The sequence below is a fragment of the Cynocephalus volans genome, chromosome 1 (genome assembly GCF_027409185.1).
Source record: "Cynocephalus volans isolate mCynVol1 chromosome 1, mCynVol1.pri, whole genome shotgun sequence".
In the NCBI taxonomy this organism is placed as follows: domain Eukaryota; kingdom Metazoa; phylum Chordata; class Mammalia; order Dermoptera; family Cynocephalidae; genus Cynocephalus; species Cynocephalus volans.
The window spans coordinates 2,245,138-2,268,797 of record NC_084460.1 but is presented as its reverse complement, the minus strand read 5'-3'; the positions used below and the strand labels follow the sequence as shown (position 1 = coordinate 2,268,797).

General features: G+C 41.7%; 2 protein-coding genes across 5 annotated transcripts in view; one reads left to right on the top strand and one right to left on the bottom strand.

Moving 5' to 3' along the window:
- The window catches only part of FERRY3 (FERRY endosomal RAB5 effector complex subunit 3), a 49,647-nt gene extending 41,416 nt beyond the window's left edge, over nt 1–8,231 (bottom strand). For 2 of the 4 annotated variants that reach the window (XM_063104192.1, XM_063104202.1), the window contains exons 1-3: nt 7,866–8,225; nt 4,680–4,882; nt 3,189–3,334 (exon numbers count right to left, since the gene is read on the bottom strand). In XM_063104192.1, coding sequence (XP_062960262.1) covers nt 3,189–3,334; nt 4,680–4,857 — 324 coding nt within the window. In that variant the 5' untranslated portion in view covers nt 4,858–4,882; nt 7,866–8,225. Of the gene's footprint in view, nt 1–3,188; nt 3,335–4,679; nt 4,883–7,865 lie in introns of all 4 variants that reach the window. The other 2 variants (XM_063104179.1, XM_063104185.1) reach the window with 2 other exon arrangements.
- A 384-nt stretch (nt 8,232–8,615) lies between these two features.
- The window catches only part of RAD51AP1 (RAD51 associated protein 1), a 31,714-nt gene continuing 16,669 nt past the window's right edge, over nt 8,616–23,660 (top strand). Inside the window, exons 1-3 of the mRNA XM_063077387.1 lie at nt 8,616–8,696; nt 11,299–11,348; nt 20,967–21,108. Of these exons, the coding sequence (XP_062933457.1) occupies nt 8,680–8,696; nt 11,299–11,348; nt 20,967–21,108 (209 nt within the window). The 5' untranslated portion in view covers nt 8,616–8,679. The remainder of the gene's footprint in view (nt 8,697–11,298; nt 11,349–20,966; nt 21,109–23,660) is intronic.

Sequence of the window (23,660 nt, the reverse complement as noted above, 5' to 3'; positions counted from 1 at the left end):
TGATATTACAACTGATACCTCAGAAGTACAAGGAATCATTAGAGACTACTATAAACAACTATATGTCAACAAATTTTAAAATCTGGAGGAAATGAATAAATTTCTGGACACATACAAACTATCAAAACTGAGCCAAGACGATGTAGAAAATCTGAACACACCAATAACAATAAAAGAGATTGAAGCTGTTATCAGAAGGCTCCCAACAAAGAAAAGCCCAGGACCAGATGGATTCACAGCAGAATTCTATCAAATATTCAATGAAGAATTGACACCAATTCTCTACAAACTATTCCAAAAGATTGAAACAGAGGCAATTCTCTCAAACTCACTCTATGAAGCAAACATCAACTGATACCAAAACCAGGAAAAGATACAACTAAGAAAGAAAACTACAGGCCAATATCCTTGATGAATATGGACACAAAAACCCTCAATAAAATACTAGCTAACACAGTAGAGCAACATGTAGTCAAAATTATACACCACGTTCAAGTGGGATTCATCCCAGGTATGCAAGGTTGGTTCAACATATGCAAATCAATAAATGTGATACACCATATCAATAAAATCAAACACAAGAACCATATGGTCATCTCTATAGATGCTGAAAAAGCATTTGATAAAATTCAATACTCGTTCATGATAAAGACTCTCTACAAGTTAGGTATGAATGGAAAGTATCTCAACATAATTAAAGCCATATATGATAAACCCACTGCCAATATCATCCTGAATGGGGAAAAGCTGAAAGCTTTTCTTTTAAGAACAGGAACTAGGCAAGGATGCCCACTGTCACTACTCCTATTCAACATAGTGTTGGAAGTACTAGCCAGAGCAATCAGAGAAGAGAAGGAAATAAAGGGCATCCAGATTGGAAAAGATGAAGTCAAACTGTCCCTGTTTGCAGATGACATGATCCTATATATTGAACAGCCTAAAGCCTCTACAAAAAAACTCTTGGAGTTGATAAATGATTTCAGCAAAGTTGCCGGATACAAAATCAACACACAAAAGTCAGTAGCATTTCTATTCTCCAATAGTGAACATGCAGAAGGAGAAATCAAGAAAGCTTGCCCATTTACAATAGCCACCAAAAAAATAAAATACTTAGGAATTGAGTTAACCAAGGAGGTGAAAAATCTCTATAATGAGAACTACAAACCACTGCTGAGAGAAATTAAAGAGGACAGAAGAAGATAGAATTCCCATGCTCTTGGATTGGAAGAATCAACATTGTGAAAATGTCTATACTACCCAAAGTAATACACGAATTCAATGCAATCCCCATCAAAATTCCAATGACATTTTTCTCAGAAATGGAAAAACCTATCCAGACATTTATATGGAATAAAAGACCACGCATAGCCAAAGCATTTCTGAGCAAAAAAAATAAAGTTGGAGGCATAACACTACCTGACTTTTAACTATATTACAAAGCTATAATAACCAAAATAGCATGGTACTAGCATAAAAACAGACACAATGGAATGATCAATGGAATAGGATAGAAAATCCAGAAATCAACCCACACACCTACAGCCATCTGGTCTTTGACAAAGGCACCAAGCCTATATACTGGGGAAGAGACTGCCTCTTCAGCAAATGGTGCTGGGATAACTGGATATCAATATGCAGGAGAATGAAACTAGACCCATACCTCTTACCATATACTAAAATCAACTCAAAATGGATTAAAAAATTAAATATACACCCTGAAACAATAAAACTTCTTAAAGAAAACATAGGAGAAACACTTCAGGAAGTAGGGCTGGGCACAGACTTCATGTATACGATCCTCAAAGCATGGGCAACCAAAGGAAAAATAAACAAATGGGATTATATCAAACTAAAAAGCTTCTGCACAGCAAAAGAAACAATTAACAGAGTTAAAAGATAATCAACAGAGTGGGAGAAAATATTTGCAAAATATACATCTGACAATGGATTAATATCCAGAATATACAAGGAACTCAAACAACTTTACAACAAAAAAACAAGCAACCCAATTAAAAAATGGGCAAAAGAGCTAAATAGGCATTTCTCAAAGGAAGATATACGAACGGCCAACAGACACATGAAAAAATGCTCAGCATTCGGGAAGTGCAAATCAAAACCATGCTGAGATACCATCTCACCCCAGTTAGGATGGCTAATATCCAAAAGACTGAATGATAAATGCTGGCGAGGTTGTGGAGAAAAAGGAACTCTCATACATTGTTGGTGGGACTGCAAAATGGTGCAGCCTCTATGGAAAATGGTATGGAGGTTCCTCAAACAATTGCAGATAGATCTACCATATGACCCAGCTATCCCACTGCTGGGAATATACCCAGAGGAATGGAAATCATCAAGTTGAAAGTATACCTGTTCTCTAATGTTCACTGAGGCACTATTTACTATACCTAAGAGTTGGAACCAGCCCAAATGTCCATCATCAGATGAGTGGATACGGAAAATGTGGTATATTTACACAATGGAATAGTACTCTGCTATAAAAAAGAATGAAATACTGCCATTTGCAATGACATGGATGGACCTAGAGAGAATTATATTAAGTGAAACAAGTCAGGCACAGAAAGAGAAATATCATATGTTCTCACTTATTTGTGGGAGCTAAAAATAAATGAATAAATAAATACACAAATAAACTGCGGCGGGGGGCGGGAGGGAAGAAGACACAATAATTACAATTCCTTGAAGTTGATACAACAAGCAAACAGATATGAGGTTGCTGCAAGGGAGCGGGGAGAAGGAAGATGGAGGGAGGTTTCGGTAACTGGCCAAAATAATCAATCACATTGTATATTGACAAAATAAAATAAAATTTAAAAAAATAAGAATAATAGACTCTCAGATACATTCCATGGAAAAAAATAAAATAAAATTCTAATTTAACTAGTTATTCTGTATTTTTATTTACTAAATCTGGTAACCCTATGCTGGTTAGAAATACAAAAGAAGCCTCGTGTTTTACAAAGGTATTACATAAAGTGTTTTGTCTTATGTGCTCACCCTAATGCAGTAAGGAAGCACAGAAGCTGCAAAACATACTGCATATTATGGAATCTTGGTATGTAGAGAAAAAAGAGTTCTATGAATCTGTTTCAGTATTACCTTAGTAATTTAAAAATCCTCATCAAAGTCCAGAATGTCCTCAAAATTTATAATCTGACCGACTTTCTTACCTCAGCATAAGCTTTGGCCCATGTACTTGCCAGTTGATGTAAATCTACTTCACCTGATTTCACAGCTTCTAAAGAGGCTTCGGCATCTCTATCATAATCTCTGAGAGATTCTTCTTCTACAAACCGGCTCAGAGCTTCTTTTAAGTCTGTAACAGGGACAATGATTGCTGTCATCAGCAAAATCCAGACATAAGCAGAAAACATTACCTGACTAAGCAGTCCAATGTGAAATTTTACTTTACCAAGCTTATAACTGATTTCACAAGTAGTTTTCTTTATTATAGGTGAAAGTCCATGGAGATAGCTCAAAATTCTTAACTCTTATGTATTACCCTAATACTAATTATGTTAATTCCTTAGGCCTGGTATATCAGTTTGAAGCTGAGTAGGTATAAGTACATAATGAAAAACCCAGATATTTTCAGGGTCTGAAGGTTAATGTATTTAAGTGAAAAGAGTTTCCTACATATCTTTAAAGGGTATATTGTTATCTTTTGAATTTGAGAGAGAAGTTGAATGACTAGCATATTAAAACTGATTTAATTCAGAATTCAATTTTAGAGTCACTACTCAGAGACTGATGTAATGACAGAACACTGGCATGGAGGTCAGGACCCCTGTGTTCTGTCTTTGGCTCTCTCACTATGTTTGTGATTTTAGATAGTGGTTCACAATTTTGAGTGTGCACCAGAATCTCTGGAGGCCTTCTGGAAACAGATTGCTGCATGCCACCCCCAGAATTTCTGAATCAGCAGAAATGGGGTGGAACTCAAGATTTTGTCTAACAAGTTCCCAGGTGATGCTGTTGCTGCTGATTAGGGACCATATTTTGCAAACCACTGCCTTAGGTAAATCATTTAACCTATTTATGTCCCACTTTCCTTGTTTGCACAATGTAATTGTGCTAGAAAGCTTCTAGGTTCACTTATAACTCTAACTTACTATGATCCAAAATATTTTCAATTTTAAATTTTTTCCTAGTCTGCGAGATAGAACATGAAAACCTTTTAAAACAGTTTAACACAGATCACTTTATGGAACTAATTTAGGTAAGCAAGGATTATTCAAAGATTAGTACTCCTTCTGTTCCTGGCATCTCAGGAATTGATGACCAAGTCATTAAACTGGCAAACATCTTAACAATAAAATTCTATAATACCATAATTAGTAAAAGCTGAAATGCCTTATGCAACCACCCAACTAAATTCAGAGGTTAGGAATTCTCATCAGACTTCGTAACTAATTTTTTATTATATAATTTAATTTTTATACTAAACTGCTTTATAAACAACCACGAGGGTTACAGGAAAAAACACTCAAAACAAAGGTCTGGGAAACCTTTTTTATTCTTGGAAGCAGTTAAACAATTCATATTTTATGGCTGTTCCCAATGCTTCTTAAGTTTATGCTTTCTAATATGAAACGTCTAATGACAGAGACTATAGGAAAATAATAAACTGGTAATTACTTTAAAAGAAAAAAAGGCCTCACCATTCTCTATGAAGCATGGTAAACTGTGCAGCAGCATCAGACGTCCATGCAAATGACTGGCATTCTCTTGCAGAGGAAATTTGAGGGGTACCCTCAGTTCTAAGCACTGACTTCCCACCTTGAATGTATACACAAATTCCCTCTCTCTGTCGCAGAATCTTTCTCTGTTTTTCTTCATATTCTTTGACAGGATTTCTATAAAACTAACAACAACAACAACAAAAAGCAGTAGTTTATAAGTCCATAAATAACCTAGATGTTTTATTATTGCTGTACTACTTCTACGAAAATGTTGCACCACTCAGAGATTTTGTGACTCTGAATCAGTTATTCTAATTTTTTGAGTGTTTGTCCCTGTACTTTCATCTTCATGATAAAAACAAAGTGCTCCTTTTTTAAAAAAAACCGAAAACACTGTTTCTTTTAAATTTCATTAAAGAAAAAAAAAAAAAATGCCCACAAAGTACTTTGTATTCCTAGGCAGGGTTCTGAAGAACAGGGAAGGAACATAAAGAGAAGAGCAAAGAGGATTCTTAGGAAGAGATACCCAGGTGGGCAGATACAGAGCTTATGAAACAGTTGGAGAAAACAAAGTCAAAGAAACAGATCAAGGACCAAGCAGTGATCTTGGAGATCTTAGAGGTTGTGGTCATCACATCTGACTGGGGGAGGGGAGAGGTAAGAAAGTGTTAGAAAGATCTCCGCATGGGAAGAAGAATACAGAAAATAGAAAGTACAGGATGCCCCTCTCCCCACAAGGCAAAGTGGACGCTACTCAGAAAGAAGGAAATCTAGTTAGAGGGAGTAAGAATCAACATCAATTAAACATTTATTCATCAGCCTCCTAACTGGACTCCCTGTCACTAGGCTTTCCCCCATCAAATCAGTTCTCACACTATTCTCTACACTGAAGTCATAGTCATCTTTCTTAAAAAAAGAAAAAAAAAAAAGAAGAATATGCTTATCTGTTCATATTGTGGGTTTTACTTCCTGACATTCCATCACTCTCAAAATAAAATTCAAACTCCTTAACCCAGTTTACAATGCCCCTGCTTTTATCTACAGACTCTTCCCAGCACCTGCAGCCCTCCTCCCCAACACACAAATTCACAAATTTTATTTCTGAATAATAGCAAGAGCTAATAAATATCTGTTGAATTGCACAGTGTTATTATTTTATGGTGTTCACAAAAAATAAAGAGAACAAGGAATTGTTCATATTGTTCTTTAAAAAGACGTCACCTGAATTATAAAAATAACAGACAAAGGACTTTTTTGGTGGGGGGGGGGTGGGGGGGGCAGATGACTGAATTATCCAGACTGTATTTTCAAATCTGCATGTAGGCTGCATACAAAAATTTTAGCCTATTTATTTCACCATAATGCAAAGACATAGGGTACTTATGTTTTACTCACAGAATTAGTTAACTAACATTTATTAAATGTAAAGCAATGAAAATTTGTACAAAAATTTTAGAAAACTGGTAATAACTACCCAAACTACAAAAAGTCTGTTCTATGAGGCAGAAATTCCATTCCTAAGAATATATCCAAGTACACACACACACACACACACACACACACACACACACACACACACACACACACACACACACTTCACTAAAAGACACAGAAGAATGTTCACAGAGGTTTTATTCATAATGGCTCAAACTGGAAACAACAAAAATGCCTATCATTAGAAGAATGGTAAATCAGTGGTTTATTCATACAGTGAAATACTACACAGCAATAAAATTAGAAAAACTGTAATAAATGCAAAAATATGAATTTCACATGTTGAGCAAAGGAAGGCAGACACACACAAGAGTACATACCATATGCCTCTACTTCTATAAGTTCAAAACCAGGCAAAATTAATTGATGGTGATGAAACTAAAAATACGATTTGCCTCTCGGGGTGGAGAGTTATTATTGATTGTAAATGGGTTTGAGGGAGACTTAAGGAGTGAGGGAAAATGATCTATATCTTCATCTGAGTGGTAAATTCATCAAAATATTCACCTGAAATTGGCTCTTTTCACACTTTACTTAATGTATTCCCTAATTAAAAAAAAAAAAAAAGAGTGAGGCAGCAAGTGGAAGAGAGAGAAATGGCTGTCCTGTACTGAAGTCACTAAAGATATAGCAGTTTCTGCCTTTGAGAAATATAAATTCTACAAAGAAATGATAAAGCAACGTGTGAAAATACATTTTAAAAAACCAGCTAACATATATAAGTTATGTAAAAATGTCTGATTCTGTTAAGTGCAATGTACATGTAGTGAAAAGTAAAGAACCTACATTAGAAATCTTTGTGTTGGTCAATACTGAGTGTCTGCTAATGCACAGAATCCAAAGCTACGTGCAATCAGGACGTTCCGACCTCAGCCAGTGAGGAAGAGAGGAGTATGATACCAAAAGAGACATGCTCGCTGACTCTGTCTGTTGCATTATCATCTCTGGTCTGGATTATATTAAAGAGCCAAAGTGGCTTCCTTGCCAGTGGGCCAACCCTCTCTAATCCTCCTCATTTTAGACTCTCTTCACTTAACCCCCCCATACCTCCTCCGAAAGAGTCTACGCACGGCTTACAAGGCCCTCCAGGATCTAATCCCTGTTTACATCTCCAGCTTCATCTCTACCGTGTCCTCATCAGACTGTGAGTATCCTGAGGACAAGAGTGTAGCTTATCTAGAGTGGAACCATAGCCCCTAACACGGCGCAAATAGACTTTAAGCAAATATTTGCTAAAAGAAGGCAGCGTAGGGACAAGAGAATAGGTCTTTGACTTGGTCATTCAAATGCTTCAAACTCTGCCATTTACTTGCTGCTGAACAACTGTCGATTGGGGATAATGCCATGTAACTTGCAGGACTGTCTGTCATAAGGATTAACCAAATCATAATTACGAAGCACCCGACAAACAAACGGCCATCAATAAAATGGAAGCCAATAATAACAAAATAAGCTATCTACGAACATATCAGTATCTAAATCACAGGCTACTAATTCAGTACACGCGATAAAATCAGAGGCAGTAAAGGAACACTGTAGCAGGGGATTGAAAGTTGCGGAAATACGGGTTTATGGTCTAATCTAGTTCCGATTCAGTATTCTCTCAATAAAACCTCTGTCTCTGGTTTCAATCGCTTCAACTTTTAGACTTGTGTTTCAATAAACTGGTACCTCAGTTCCGCTCTCCGATCCCCCCGCCGGTTTTGTTTTTGGCTAACGGTCTATCCTGAAGCCTTGCATCAGTTGTAGCAGCCGTGAAATCAAGGAAGGTTTTCTGCATCAAAACGGGACAGAGGCGGGTTGGACCGAACTCCCACAGCCCAAGGAGCGGAGGCCCCGAGGCTCACAGGTCAGGGAGGACAGCAGAGGGCCAGGCCGAGAAGCTCCAGCCGACGGAGGGGCCAGCTCCTGCATTAGGGACTTTCAGCCGGAAGGGGCTTCTTGGCTTTTGGTTCTGGGCTCACCTCGCCTAGTTCCGAAGTCCTGAGCTGCCCGCACACTCGGAGCTGTCACCGAGCCGGGGCACAGGGAACGACTTACCGACTTGTTTTTACAGCCAGCAGATCGGCCACGGTAGATTCGCCCACACCTTTTCCTTTTTTCTGGCACCTTGTAGAAAAATCCTCGGTCCAAGTACCCCTTCGTTTCAGCCCGCTTCAATTTAATATTTGAAAAGTGCAAAAAGGTGTATTTCTACTGTTAATGTGTATTTCGGGGACGGTGCAAGAGCCGCGGTCGTGACGAAAGTGCAGCGGTAAAGCACAGACTCGGCGGTGGTGACCGGATGCGGAAGCGAAGCCTGGGGAGGGCGGGAGGAACGAGCGCTTCCCAGAGCGCATGCGCCGCTGCAAGGATGGCTGGTACTGATTGGACGGCTGGAGGCAGGGGCGGAGAGCGTCAATGTCTGGTTTTGGGCGGGAATTGAAACCGCTGCTGCTGCCATTGAGAACTTGAGAGCTGCAAATTTCCAGCCTTGGAGGTGACCATGGTGCGGCCTGCGAGGTGGGTGGTCCATGACATCCGCGCGGGTAGGGAGAAAGAGTAGGAAGAGGCTGTAGGCAACTTCTACACAGGATCCAGGGGAAAAAGCCGAGTAAGACGGAGGGCTGTGATGGGGTTGTTGACTTGCAGGTCTCCGGTGGGAGCCACCTGTCGCTCAGAAGTGCCCTGGCACCACAGCTTCTTTCCTCTCTTTGCCTCCCTTCACAGCAATTGCTGTTTCTCTTACCCAACCCATTCAAATGACCTTGTTATGTTAGCGTTTGACAGAGCTGTACATTTCACCGAGAGCCTTATATATTATTTCAGTTGCTCATCACTATGGTTCTTTGATACAGAAAGAGCATGTTTTCCTATTTTATCGCTTTTAAACTCCTGGGCATAAAGGCCAATTTGCCTGAGTCACACAGCTAGTAATTGGCAGGACAATACTGAAACCCTAAGTCATCTGGCTCCAGATCTTCTGTGTTTTCCATTATACTGTTTGAAACTGCAGTATTCCTCCACAGTGGAGTGCCATGGAAGCCTAGGGTCAGCCATTCATTTAGTTAAGTTATTGAATATATTTACTTATGTACTGTACTAGATGCTGGAGGTTACATTCTGGTGGGAGGTGAGGTTAGGGGGCTGAAAAAAAACATTGCAATGTGATAGAGTGGGAAGGATGAAAGCCGTATTTTAAATAGCATAGTTAGGCCGTGCAACTCTGAGGAGATAATACATGTCTGGAGGCATGAATGACAAGAAGAAGCTGACCATTTCCCTGGTTATGGAGCAATCCAGTTAGAGGGAGTAAGAGCCAAGCCCCTGAGCTTGACCATGTTTGAGGGACAGACTAAAGCTGTAGCATTAGCAAGTAGTGTAGAGAATGCTTAGGTCAGAGAAATAGGCAGATGTCAGAGCAGGTAGGGCCTTGTAGGCCTTAGAAAGGATTTTCAATTTTATTCTAGGTCCAATGGGAAATCAATGGAGGCTTTTAAGTAGGGGAGAGAAATCTAATTTTGCTTTAATAAAGGTCACTGGTTGATGGTGAAGAATGAATGGGGGATCGGGTAACGAGAACAGGTGCAGGAAAACCAGTTAGGAGGCTATTACATCAGTGTGTAGTGGTTTGGGGTAGAGTATTTTCAATGGAAGGAATGGAACAGATGAATTTGAGATATATTTTGGAGGTACTGTGACAGAACTTGCTAATGAAGTGGATGTGGAGGCAAGGGAAAAAAAGAATCAAGGATGACTCCACAATATTTTTGGACTGAGCTACTGAATGGATGATCTTTGCATTAACTGAGATGGGGAAGACTAGGAAAAGGAACAGGTTCAGGGGGGTTGGGGGATCAAGAATACAAGTAGCGAAGACATATCCCTTTCTATGGAACAGCAGTTGTCAGAGTATGCTCTGCAGAACTGTGGGAGTCCCTGAAATCTTCTCAGGTGGTCCATAACGTCAAAACTATTTTCATAATAATACCAAGACATTATTTGCTTTTTTCACTGTTCTGCCATTTGCACTGCAGTGATGATAAAACTACTCATGCCTCAGCACAAATCAAGGCAATGGCCCCAAACTGTTCGAGTAGCCATTGCATTCTTTACTGCCATACTCTGCCATACTTCAGTTTCACTTAAGAATATGCATGATGAAGCAATAATAATTAGTATATTCATTATAGCTCAACCCTTGAGTATACTTCTTTTTTTAATTGACTTGATTTTATTTTACTATTATTTAATTTCAGAATTTCTAAAGGGGTTCTGTATTTTATTCAGACCTCAAATTCTTTAACTTCAAAGAGTAAGAGAGTAACGTGAGTACACTTTTTAACATGCTCTGAGGAACTGGGGAGTACACGTAAAGCACTTCTACATACTGAAGTGTGATGGTTATCTCAAGGAAAAGCACTTGTGAGGTTGTTTGAGTTTTGAGCTATACTAGGCTCTTTTTCATAGAACACAATTTTTACTTGGAAGAGCAGTCAACTAGAAAACTAGGTTATTCACCTTGGGCATCTGGCAGAACATAGAATGAAAGCTAGAAGACCATTTCATCTAGTGCCTAGAAGAGAGAGGATGGAAATAACTTTATTTTTTTCACTTTGAATATCATTTTTTTTAATGCCCTCTAAAGTAGTATAAAGATTTGTTTCAGGTGGCAGGAACAAAACCACTCACCATTTTAAAAATGTCCATTGCATAAAAGACATTATTTGGTATTGTGGCGAAATTAAAAAAAAGAAAATGGCTTTCAGTGCAAGAAGTTTATAATCTAATAAGATAAATGCACAGATAACACAAAAGAACAAATACAACAGAAACATATATGCTCAATAGCAGTTAAACACTATATAAGTTTTAAGCATTAATTATAATGGATTATTCTTACTTTGTTAGTTATCTGAATTAATTTTTTTCCGTGTCGGGTATGGTTATACTATTTCAGCTAATGCTAAATCCCTGCTGTAAAATGCAAATCATGTTTTAGGTTTAAGTATTTTTAAGAGAATTAAAACACATTTTCACTTATTCAAGACTAGTTAATACGCTTAAGGAATGGAGATGAGAAATTGACATTTGTACTAATGAAAAATCTCTGTCTTGGTCATAGACATAAGAAACCAGTCAATTACTCACAGTTTGAGAACTCCGATAGTGATGGTAAGTAGAGCTTATTTTTACTTTAAAGATTTAGAAATTTATTTCCTCAGGATTTCTATGATATATAGAGCTCAAATACTGAACATATTTCCCAATTGCATATGAGGTATAGATCTGGAAAAATAGCTTTCTAAGCATTTGGGATAATTATGCTGCTAATTACACTGGTAAGAATTGTGTAGGTAAGTGACAAATGAACAGGGCCAATGAAAACACCTCTTTAGGTCTAAACTACTCTAGGCCTGTGTTTCTCAAATTGGGGTTTGTCTCCTATCCCTTTCCTGAAGAAGGAACACAGTTTTTTTGAGATACAAATGTGTTGTAGGATATTATGTAAAATCCCCATATTAAAGTAATATGAAACAAGACCTTAAAGAAGGGTTTGGCTTATGCTATGCCATATTGGTTACATGTTTGTGTTAGGGTTCTCCAGAAAGACAGAACCAGTAGGATATGTATATAAATATATAAGAGGGGATTTATTAGGGGAATTGATTCACACAATTGTGAAGGCTGAAAAGTCCCTGCAAACTGGATGCCAGTAGCATGGCTCAGTCCGAGTCTTGAAGCCCCAGAACCAGGGGAGCCAGTGATGTGATTCTCAGTCTGAGACCAAAGACCTGAGAACCGGGGGTGCCACTGGTGTAAGTCCTGGAACCCAAAGGCTGGAGAGTCTTGAGTTCAGATGTCTACAAGACAGGAGAGAAGAGTGTGTCCTTGCTCCAGCAGACAGAGCGAGAGGTTCACCTTTTCCTCTGTTTTTGTTCTCTCCTAGTCTCTAGCAGACTGGATGGTGCCCACCCATATTGAGGGCAGATCTTTCCCATCCCATCCAATCAGGCTTACGTGCTAATGTCTTCTGGAAACACCCTCATAGACACACCTAAAAATAATGCTTTACCAGGTTTCTAGGTTTTGCTTAATCTAGTCAAGTTGACACCTAAAATTAACCATCACAATATTAACTTGTTTCTGCTGTTAAGAGAACTTTGATTGAAAGGTTAGAGAAACATTGTATTAGATTACATTATAAATTTTGGTGGGGGGTGTAAGAACCCAAATGCCCCAAGGGATCACACCCTGATCACATAAGTCCTTCTCGGCCACACCCCATCATGGCGCTGGTTGCCCTCTAAGTAGGGATTGTATTTTAAGCCAATCAGCCTTCCCTAGAAGCCCTATATATATGTGTGTGTGCCGCCTAATAAATGAGCCCTCTCTGGTGGATCGTCAACTGGTGTCGACTCGTCCTTTCATTTGGTGCTGAAACCTGGGACGGAGCTTCTCTCGAGCGGCGACACTTTTCGAATTGCAGCAGCGGCAGCACTTTCCAAGTCGCCCCTCGGGAACTCCGTCCCGCCAGGACCGGCCTCCCTTCCACCGCTCACCATTGACGGTCCACCCTCGTCCATTCTTTTTGGCGCTGGCTCCTTCCACTCACCACTGGCTCATCATTCAGTAAGCCCCCTTTCCTAAAGGGCACCAGCCTTTTTTCAGGCTACCACAGGGAGTCTAGATCGTCCGGTAGCCCCTAACGCCCATACCCCACCCCACCACGGTCTTCACGACCACCATAAATTCCCAAACTATAACAGGTTCCAAAGCCCCGGTAAATTTTTACTTTCATTTTTGGAGGTTAAAAGCCCCATTCTGTTCTCTCCTTCACCCTCCTGTCCACCACTCTCTTCTCTCCACTCCCCGGGTCCGGGACCCGACCAGAAAATCCTGGCGCTAGGTTCCTTCAGGCACCGGGCTTTTGCCCTAGAGAAGTGGAGGTCTGAGTGACGACCCACACCTCCCTTCTCTCCTCCTGGTTCGTACCTGAACCTGCCGGGACTGACGTGACCTACTGGGGACGCCCTCTAGGATCCCGCCTTTCCCAACCGGCCGAAGGATCTGTCCTATCACTAAATTTCTGTTCGATTTCTGTCTAAATTCCCATTAAGAGACAAGAATGGGCACTTCCTCCTCCTCCCTAGGGGACTCTCCACTTCAATGCCTTCTGAAAAACCTCACCAACCTTTCCCTCAGGCCGGATATTGAGCCCAAACTCCTTACCAAATTCTGTACACACGATTGGCCTTATTATCCTTTAGATAATCAAAACACATGGCCCCCTGAGGGCACACTAGATCCTAACATTCTACGAGACCTCTTTAACTACTGCCAGCACCTAAAAAAATGGAAGGAGATCCCCTACATTGAGGCTTTTCGCCTCTTGGCTCAGAACCCCGCCCTCTGCTCCTCCTGTGCTCCCTCTCAAGTCCTTTTAGCCTGTAAGCCCTCTTCACAGTCACCCCTCGATTCTTCCACCTTCAACCCTGCTGATGAACCCCCACTCTACCGACCTCCTCCTCCCCCAGTGCCTCCGGCGTCCGCTCCTCCTCCCCCGTCATCCGCGTCACCTTCTGCACCTCCTGCGCCATCCACTCCCCCGTCTTTACCCTCACCTACTACTGACCCACTAAGCCCCCCTTTCACCTGTTCCCAAGGACCTCCCCCCGCCCCTTTAACAATCGCCCCACTACGTGAGGTAGCTGGGGCTGAAGGAGTAGTTAGGGTCCATGTTCCCTTTTCCCTAGCTGACCTTACAGAATTAGAAAAAAGACTAGGCTCTTTCTCTACCGACCCTACCACCTACATTAAAGAATTCCAATGGATCCTGCAGGCCTACAGCCTCACACATCATGACATCTTCATGCTCCTAGCCAATACCCTCCTCCCCAAGGAACGCTGCAGGGTCTGGGATACAGCCCAAACCCATGCCACTGACACCCATCGTACCAATCCGAATCACCCGCCAGGCCCCCAAGCAGTCCCAGAACAGGAACCTAATTGGGATTATAACACAGCCCAGGGAATCCAGGCTCGAGACCGTTTTGCCTCTTGCTTAATAATTGGCCTCAAAAAATCGGCTCGCAAGGTTGTCAATTTCCAAAAAATTCAAGAAATTGTCCAAAAAAGGAGGAAACTCCCTCCGAGTTCCTCAATAGATTAACTCAGGCCTTTCAACAATACACTAACTTAGACCCCAACTCAGAAGACGGCCGGCATGTCCTTATGACCTATTTCCTGGCCCAATCCTACCCTGACATTAAAACTAAACTTAAAAAATTAGAGCAGGGTCCTGCAACCCCTCAGACCGAAATCCTGTCAGTGGCCTTCAAGGTTTTTCATAATCGGGAGGAGGAAAAAGAACATCGAAAACAAAAGGCCGACCACGCCAACTTCCAGATGTTGGCCCAGCTTATCAAACCCCCTGGGCGCCCTCCCACAGCCTCCACCTCTAAGCCACCTGGAGCCTGCTTTAAATGTGGAAAGGAAGGGCATTGGGCAAAAGCTTGCTCCACCCCCAGGCCACCCACCACTCCTTGTCCAAAATGCAAAAAGAAGGGACATTGGGGATCTGATTGCCCCCTCACCCAAAGGGGTAAGGGACCAACTGCCCCACAGTCCCCCGAACCGTGGACACCACCTATGGTGGGCCTCGCTGAGGAGGACTGAAGGAGCCTGGGCCCTTCCTGACCATCTCTATAACAAAGCAAGAGCCCAGGGTATCCATGGTTGTGGATGGCCACCCAATATCTTTCCTCCTGGACACTGGAGCCACCTTTTCAATCTTAAGGGAATATAAAGGCCCCACCACCTCCAGCAGCTCTCCTATAGTCGGGGTAGGAGGTAAACAAATCTTTCCCCAAAAAACCTCTCTTTTAACCTGCTGCCTTCAAGGCACTCAATCCGTTTTCTCACACTCCTTTCTAGTCATGCCACAATGCCCCATCCCCTTGTTGGGTCGGGACATTCTATCACGGCTTCAAGTCTCCATTACTTTGCCCCTGTCCTCTTCCTCTTCCCCCGTTTCCTTCCTCCTAGCGCTAGTTCAAGCCCAAGATCCTACTAATTCCACCCCTCCAAAGAAGTCCTTACCCATGCTAATGCACCCTGTTAATCTCACAGTTTGGGACACTGCCAGCCCCGCTCTGGCCCAGTGTTCCCCTGTACACATAAAACTAAAAGGCCCCTCCAAATAAATTTGTCAGGCTCAGTATTCATTAACCACAACAGCCCTCCTCAGGTTAAGCCCCATCATTCAGGACCTATTAAAAAAGGGGTATCTCCGTCCCACTCACTCCCCTTTCAATACTCCCATACTCGCTATAAAAAAACCTAATGGCGCCTTTCGTCTCGTCCAAGATCTCCGCCTTGTTAACGCCGCTGTCATTCCCATTCACCCCCTTGTATCAAATCCATACACTATTCTTTCCAAGGTCCCAGCGACCTCTACTCATTTCTCAGTTCTGGACTTATAGGATGCCTTCTTTTCCATACCCCTGGAAACTGATACTCAGGACATTTTTGCCTTCACATGGACTGACCCTCACTCCCGCCACTACGAACAACTCACTTGGACGGTCCTGCCACAGGGATTTCGGGATAGCCCTCATATTTTAGGGCAGACCCTAGCACAGGACCTCAAATCTTTTCACTTAAACCATCCAGAGTCCACCTTATTACAATATGTGGACGATCTCCTTCTATGCAGTCCTTCATGGGAACAATCCCAAGCTGACACTGCCCATTTGCTTAACTTCCTAGTGGGTAGGGGATATCGAGTGTCCCCCGCCAAGGCCCAAATCTCCTTACCGTCTATAACCTACCTTGGTTTTCTCTTCTCCCCGGGAAAGAAGGAAATCACCCTGGACAGAAAACAGTTTCTTACTGACCTGCCCATCCCCAAAACCAAAACAGAGATCCTATCTTTCCTGGGTCTAGCCGGATATTTCAGAGCATGGATCCCCAATTTCTCTTTGCTAGCCCGACCTCTCTATAATATGAGTAAGGGTCCTCCTGAAGAACCTTTACTCTCCTCACCTCAGCGCCCCTTTCTCAAGCTTCAGCAGGCCCTTCTAACAGCCCCTGCACTTCATCTCCCTGATCTAACTAAACTCTTTTTCCTCTATGTTCATGAAAATACGGGACAAGCTCTAGGCGTCCTAGGACAGAATTATGGCCCCTCCTTTGCCCCCGTAGCATACCTATCAAAACAGTTGGACCCCACTGTATGAGGCTGGGCACCCTGTCTAAGAGCCCTAGTAGCGGGGCAGTTACTGCATAAGGAGGCATCCAAATTAACATTTGGGGCACCTCTCACCATTCTCTCACCACATCACCTCAAAGACCTCCTGACCTATAAGGCTCTCCAATCCCTCCCACCTTCCAGAATCCTAACCCTCCTATCCTCGTTTCTGGAAAATCCTGCCCTATCCTTCACTACCTGCCCACCCCTAAATCCGGCCACCCTACTGCCTATACCAGATTCCCCCAACACCCCTTTGCACAGCTGCATAGAAAGCCTTCAAAATTTCATACCTTACCGCTCTTCCATCACTGAGGGGCCCCTGTCTCACGCTGATCTCACATGGTTCACGGATGGGTCCTCATTCAAGGAAGGAAACACTCATTACACAGGTTATGCCATAGTCTCCCTTGATTCGGTTATAGAGGCCCAACCTTTACCCAAGGGTACTACCAACCAGCAGGCTGAACTTATCGCCGCCACGCGAGCCTGTATTCTAGCTGAAGGAAAAACTCTTAACTTATACACTGACTCCAAATATGTCTTTCATATACTTCTCTCTCATGCCGCCATATGGAAAGAACACGGTCTGCTTAACACCAAGGGTAACACAATCACCAACTCAGCTTTAATCTCCACATTAATTGAGGCATCCCATTTACCTTTTGAATTAGGAGTCATTCATTGCAGAGCCCACCAGAGGGACGATTCCCCAATCACTCGCGGGAATTGTAAGGCTGACCTCGCCGCATGCACTGCAGCAGTGCACCCACAGACACAAAACCTTCCATACTGCTCCCAAGGTTCACAGACACCCTCTCAGCCTCAACCACCTAATGATGATAAGTCCTCTCTCTTTCGCTTGCTCCATGACCTGTTTCACTCTAGCCCCCAAGCTTTATCCCAGTTTTTACAAGCCTTCTTCTCAAGCACCCCATCTGACAAAGCCCTCTTACAAAAAATTTCCTCCTCATGCACAATCTGCCAGCGTACCAATCCTAACACCCCTCTCAAACCTGGGCCATACCCCTCCCACCAGGCCAGAGGTCTCACACCCGCAGCCGACTGGCAAGTCGATTTTACGCACATGCCTTCTGTCCGGCACCACAAATACCTCTTGGTGTTTGTTGATACCTTTTCAGGATGGGTAGAGGCATTCCCAACATCCAATAAAAAGGCCTCCACCATAGCCCAGACTCTCCTTTCCCAAATCATCCCACGATTTGGGATGCCCACTTCCATTCAATCTGACAATGGACCTGAATTTACCGCCCAGATAATACAAAAGCTCTCCCAGTCACTCTCTCTCCCCTGGCACCTACATTGCCCTTACCGACCTCAGGCATCTGGAAAGGTAGAGAGAACCATACTATCTAAATTGTCTCTGGAATTACACCTTGATTGGGTCCGTCTTCTACCTCTCGCTCTACTCAAGACCAGAGCTCTCCCCAAAAATCCCTCCAATCTTTCCCCTTTTGAAGTCATGTATGGTAGGCCCCTCCTACCCCCGGGGATCACAGCAACTGAAGGACCCATACCACCCACCATGGCCTTACCCTTGCTCTCCCACCTTCGCACCGAATTATGGAAGTACCAGGACTGGCTACTTCCAGATCCGTCACTTTCCAAAAATAACCTTTCACTCAGCCCAGGCCAATTAGTATTCTACACTTCCCCGGAACCCAAAACCCCCCTAACCCCTAAGTGGGAAGGCCCATGTCCTGTCATCCTTTACACTCCAACTGCTGCTAAACTTGCCCTGCCAGGTAATCATGTTACTCCATGGATTCATATTTCCAGGCTGAAGCCTTACACTCAGGATCCGCCCTCGGCCACCGAGAACTCCAGTAACAAGCTGCAAAAGAACTTAACACAGTATTCTTTTAAGTGTATCCCTCATCCTACCGACCCTTTCAAACTCCGCCTATCCCGGACCTCAGCCTTACCCCCAATTCCGGAGACATGAACCTTCTCCTGTTCTTTTCATTTCACCCAGGGAGCTTTCAGGCCTCTCTGCTAGCTCCCCAGGGTCACCCATTTACACCTGGCAACAGATCATTTCTGAAACACTCATCTTTCTCTCTCTCTCCCGGAAATTGTTTTCTCTCATGCAACCGCTCCTGGCGGCCGTCCCCTTAAATGCTTCCCTTCCTCAACCATTTATAACCACACCGTCGCCCCACCAGCCTCTTTCTTCTTGTGCAATGGAACCCTCTCTACTTCCATCCTGCCTAATCTTATTGCCCCATGCCTTCTTGTCACCATTGTCCCTCAACTCACTCTGTACACCAGTTCAGAACTGTTCCATCTTCTTCATCCCCCCTCAAGGCAAAAAAGGGCCGCCTTCCTCCCGATCATGGTTGGTATTTCCCTAACAACATCAGCGGTCGGAGCTGGCCTGTTGGGAGGAGACTTAGGACACAGTTTATGGGTGGTCGAAGACATAAATGCTAAACTTGAAGGGGCTCTGACCTCCACTGCCGAATCTCTTTCCTCTCTACAGAGACAAATTACCTCTTTAGCTCAGGTCACCCTCCAAAACCGTAGAGAGAAACAAACATCATCAAACTCACCGACTTAGCTTCCAGCCTACGCCAGTTCTAACCCCTTTTCTTCTTTTATCTTAAACCCTATCCTAACTTGGATTTGGCCTATTTTGGGACCTCTAATCATTATCCTCATAACCTGCCTTTTCTTGCCCTGCATCATTAGGTTTCTTCAAACTCAAGTGGGAAAAATCTCTAATCAGGCCTTTAACCAGCTTTTGCTTAGAAACTACCAGCTTCTAGGTACCAATGAACCCCCCGCCTCATCTCGTGAGTGCCTCAGCTGATGCTGAAGAGACACCACCTTACAGAGGAAACACATTCCTACACGCCCTTGGCACCTACGCCTGGCTGCTCCCTCCAGTCTCCAACTACGAACAATGGAACCGGTGCATATTCGACTTGTGGCTTCAAGGAACGTTTATGGACTTTTCCCCTTTTGAAATTACTTGTTTCTCCACCCTCCTTTGGGATTTCATAATGGGTATTTATGTACCTTCCTCCCTTTGCCCCCACCACAATGCCCCAGTTCAGCAGGAAGTAGCTCGATGACTTCAACGTCCCCTTTCCTAAAACAAGAAAAAGGGAGGAATGTAAGAACCCAAATGCCCCAAGGGATCACACGGAGGAATGTAAGAACCCAAATGCCCCAAGGGATCACACCCTGATCACATAAGTCCTTCTCGGCCACACCCCATCATGGCGCTGGTTGCCCTCTAAGTAGGGATTGTATTTTAAGCCAATCAGCCTTCCCTAGAAGCCCTATATATATGTGTGTGTGCCGCCTAATAAACGAGCCCTCTCTGGTGGATCGTCAACTGGTGTCGACTCGTCCTTTCAGGGGAAGGTGGGTGCTGGCCAATACAGGGATCTGAACCCATGACCTTGGTGTTATAAGGCTGCACTCTAACCAACTGAACTGACAGGCCAGTGATTGCATTATACTTTGAAGTAGGTTTTCTTTCTCAGACCACCATTGTTTTTGTGTAAGTCAAATACTTAGTAATTCCTAAGTTTGAAGGAATCTGTTTTGGCCTTGAGCACAGCCTTAAGTGTGTCTACAACTTGGAAGAAATAGTATGGAATATAACTTCTAGTTCTGTATGAATGTCTTTAGTCTGTCATCTGATATTTCTAAATTGCCAGTTGTGTTCTGGACATTGGGTGGGGAAGGGGAGTGTGTGGAAAGTCATAAGTTATCATATTCCTACATGGGGAAGCATAGAAGAGAAGCACATATTAATAAATGCTAAAGTATGTGATTAAGACTACATGAACCCTGAAGGTATGCATACATATGTCATATATGTGTTGAAAAGTCCCAGCAACAGTTTTATGTTGAGTGTCATGAGAACTACAACAGTTCTGAGGACGGAAAAGACAGAAAACCTGTGAGAAGCAGTGATGGACTAGAAAAGAGCATCTTTGCCAGAAATTAAGAAGTTACTTTGGTAGGGTCATAGGAAGGTCACTATGGTAATGGAAAGAGAAAATACTACTATTGTAAAAATCCTCAAGGAGGAGCCACTTTCTCTTTCCTCATGATGCTTGTTACTTTCCTTAGCTTGGTTAATGTACTAGGAATAGGTAGTGGGCCTTTGAAAGAAGATATTTGGCTACATTGTGAAGTTTTCATAAAAGTCATTTCCTTCCACTTTTTAATGTGATAAATTTCTACAGTTTTTCTAATGGTTTTACAGGTTTTTAATTAATCACTTTTTCTGTGATATTTATAGAATACCTTAATTGCCTTTGCAGTTGTTTAGCAAATTGGCTTTTGATAGACTGGTATTTTAAAAAACAAAGGCCATCAAAACAATGAAGAGTTGAAACAGATGAGTAAGAGTAAAGACAAACAAAACACCAACAGTGATTTCTGAATTGTGGAAGTTAAACAAATTGCTTAACCTGTAAAACTTGAATATGCACTGAAATGAATTTCAACTGCTAAGAAAATAATTTTATTTCTTTTACTTTTAATTCACACATAAATAGACGATTTTGTTTCTGCCACTGTACCTTCAAACAAGAGATCCAGAACAACACCAAAGGAGTTAAAACAAGACAGACCAAAACCTAACTCAAAGAATCTCCAGAAAGAAGACATCTCACTGCAAGAGAAAACCCCTAAAAAAAGGTGAGAGGTAAGACATACAGTAAATTAGATGTGTTAATTTAAAAGAGACATAGATTTGAACTCTTAATTTAATTTAGAACTCAAGCAGAGTCATAGGACTTTTATTTAATTTATTGCACCCAGGGGAACAGGGACATACTATTAATCTCCTTCTGACTTCCTCACTTAAAAAAGAAATTCACAAACATAAGGAAATATCCATTTAGATATTAAGACAATAATAATTGCAAAGTTTAGAAGTTATGGCTGACTTTTACAGGACCCAGCACCTGTTCTGAAGTCTTCAAATCTTACAAGACTACTTTGTTGAAAATTACATTTGTAAGGACTGTTTTAAAAAATTAAAAATCATGTGTTTTTCTGTAGATGAAAGATATTTTCTCCTTACTTTGTTGAGATTTGTCCAGCAGTGAGAAGGTCCTGTAGTTTCTAGACTGACTCTGGAATTCCACTTGTACCAAGCTAGTACCAAGAGGGAGGAGAGAGTGAGGGAAGGAAGTCGTATGGAGAGGAGATGGGCAGAAGAGGAACATTAGCAGATGGAACATGGGTATGTGAGGTTTTACTGCTATAGATTTCTCTACGAAAAGTTAATTAGCGTAGAGAAACTTACAGCATGTCATGCTCTTTACTTTTTTCTTCTTTTTTTTGGTTTTTGAGTTTCTTGTACTACATTTTAAAGATAGTGAAAAAACAACCCACAAATAGTAGAAAATATTTGCGAATCATATAACTGGTAAGGGACTTGTATCCAGAATATATATTGAACTCTTAAAACTAAACAATAAAAAGACTAATGACTCAAAAATGTGTAAAGATTTGAATAGATATTCTTCTAAACAAGATAAATAACCAACAAATACATGAAAAGATGCTCAACATCATTAGCTGTCAGGAAAATGCAAATCAAAACCACTATGAGATGATACTTCACACCCACTAGATGGCTTAATAAACAAGACAGACGACAACAAGTGTTGGCAAGGATGTGGAGAAATTGGAACCCTCAGGAATTGCTGTTGGGAGTGTAAAATGGCATAGCCAAATCAGAAAACAGTTTAGCAGTTTCTCAAAATGATGAATGTAGAGTTATTATATGAGCCACCTAGGTACACACCCAAGAGAAATGAAAACATATGTTCACTCAAAACCTGTGCATGAATGTTCATAGCAACATTACTTATAATAGCCCCAAAATGGAGCAATCCAGAATGTCTGTTGACTAATGAACGGCTTAATAAAATGTGGTGTCCGTGCCATGGAATATTATTCAGCCATAAAAAGAAATGAACTACTTCTAGTGTTCTATAGCACTGTATGGTGACTATAGTTAACAATCATTTATTGTGTATTTTCAGATAGCTAGAAGAGAGGACTTTGAATGTTCCCAACACAGAGAAATGATAAATGTTTGAGGTGATGGGTGTGCTTACCCCGATTTAATCATTGCACATTATATGTGTTGAAATATCACTCTGTACCCCATAAATATGTACAATAATTTTGTTTCAATTAAAAATAAAAGACATGAGCTACTGATATGTACTGCAAATAGATGAACCTTGAAAACATGCTGAATGGGAGAAGCCAGACACAAAAGAATAAGCAAATAAATCACAGAAACGGAAAGTAGATTAGTGGGTGCCAGGAGCTGGGGGAGGGGTAGACAGGGAGTGACTGCTAATGGATGTGGAGTTTCTTTTTGGGGTAATGAAAATGTTCTGAAATGAGATAGTGGTGATGGCTTTACAACTGTGAATATACTAAAACCCGTTTAATTGTGTAGTTTAAAAGGGTGAATTTTATGGTATGTGAATTATATCTCAATAAAACTGTTATTTAAAGAATATTAAATCCTTCAAAATGCATCTCAGTTCTCCCTCCTTTATGTAACCTTTCTTTATCTAACTGTCTTTGATTTTTCTTCCTCTTACACTCCATAGCATTTTTGACCAACTTGAATAGAAGACTTATTACAATCTGCCTTATATAGGATAATTATTAGTATGTCTTTTTTCCCCATCCTCGTTAAATTGCAGAGTCCTTGAGGGTACTTTTAGTATTCCAGCTAGTGCAGTGCCTTGAACACAGTAAGTGCTTGGTAAAATATTTATTAAGGTCTAGATTGGGAAGAACAGATGCAAGAAAATAATTTTAATTTGGGAGGTATAATATCTGCTAAAGGGATGTGAGTGAGGTCAAGGAAGATTTCTACGTGGAAGTGTTTTTTCTTTCTTTTTTTTTATTGAAGCATAACTGATTGTACATATTTTTGGGGTACAGCATTGGCTACCATCATCTGTGTGCAACATGTGTTGATCAAATCAGGATTATTAGCATAATCATTATTACAAATCGTAAGTATTCTTTATGCCCCAAACCACCTCTTCCCCTCCCACCTCTAGTAACCATAGATTTTTTCTCTCCTTCTGAAAGACCAACATACTATTGTTGACTTTTCTCTCTTTCTTTCTTTCTTCCCTTCCTTCTTCCCTTCCTCCCCTTCTCTCCCTCCTTCTTTCTTTCTGATCTTTTCTTTCTTTCTGGTCCCT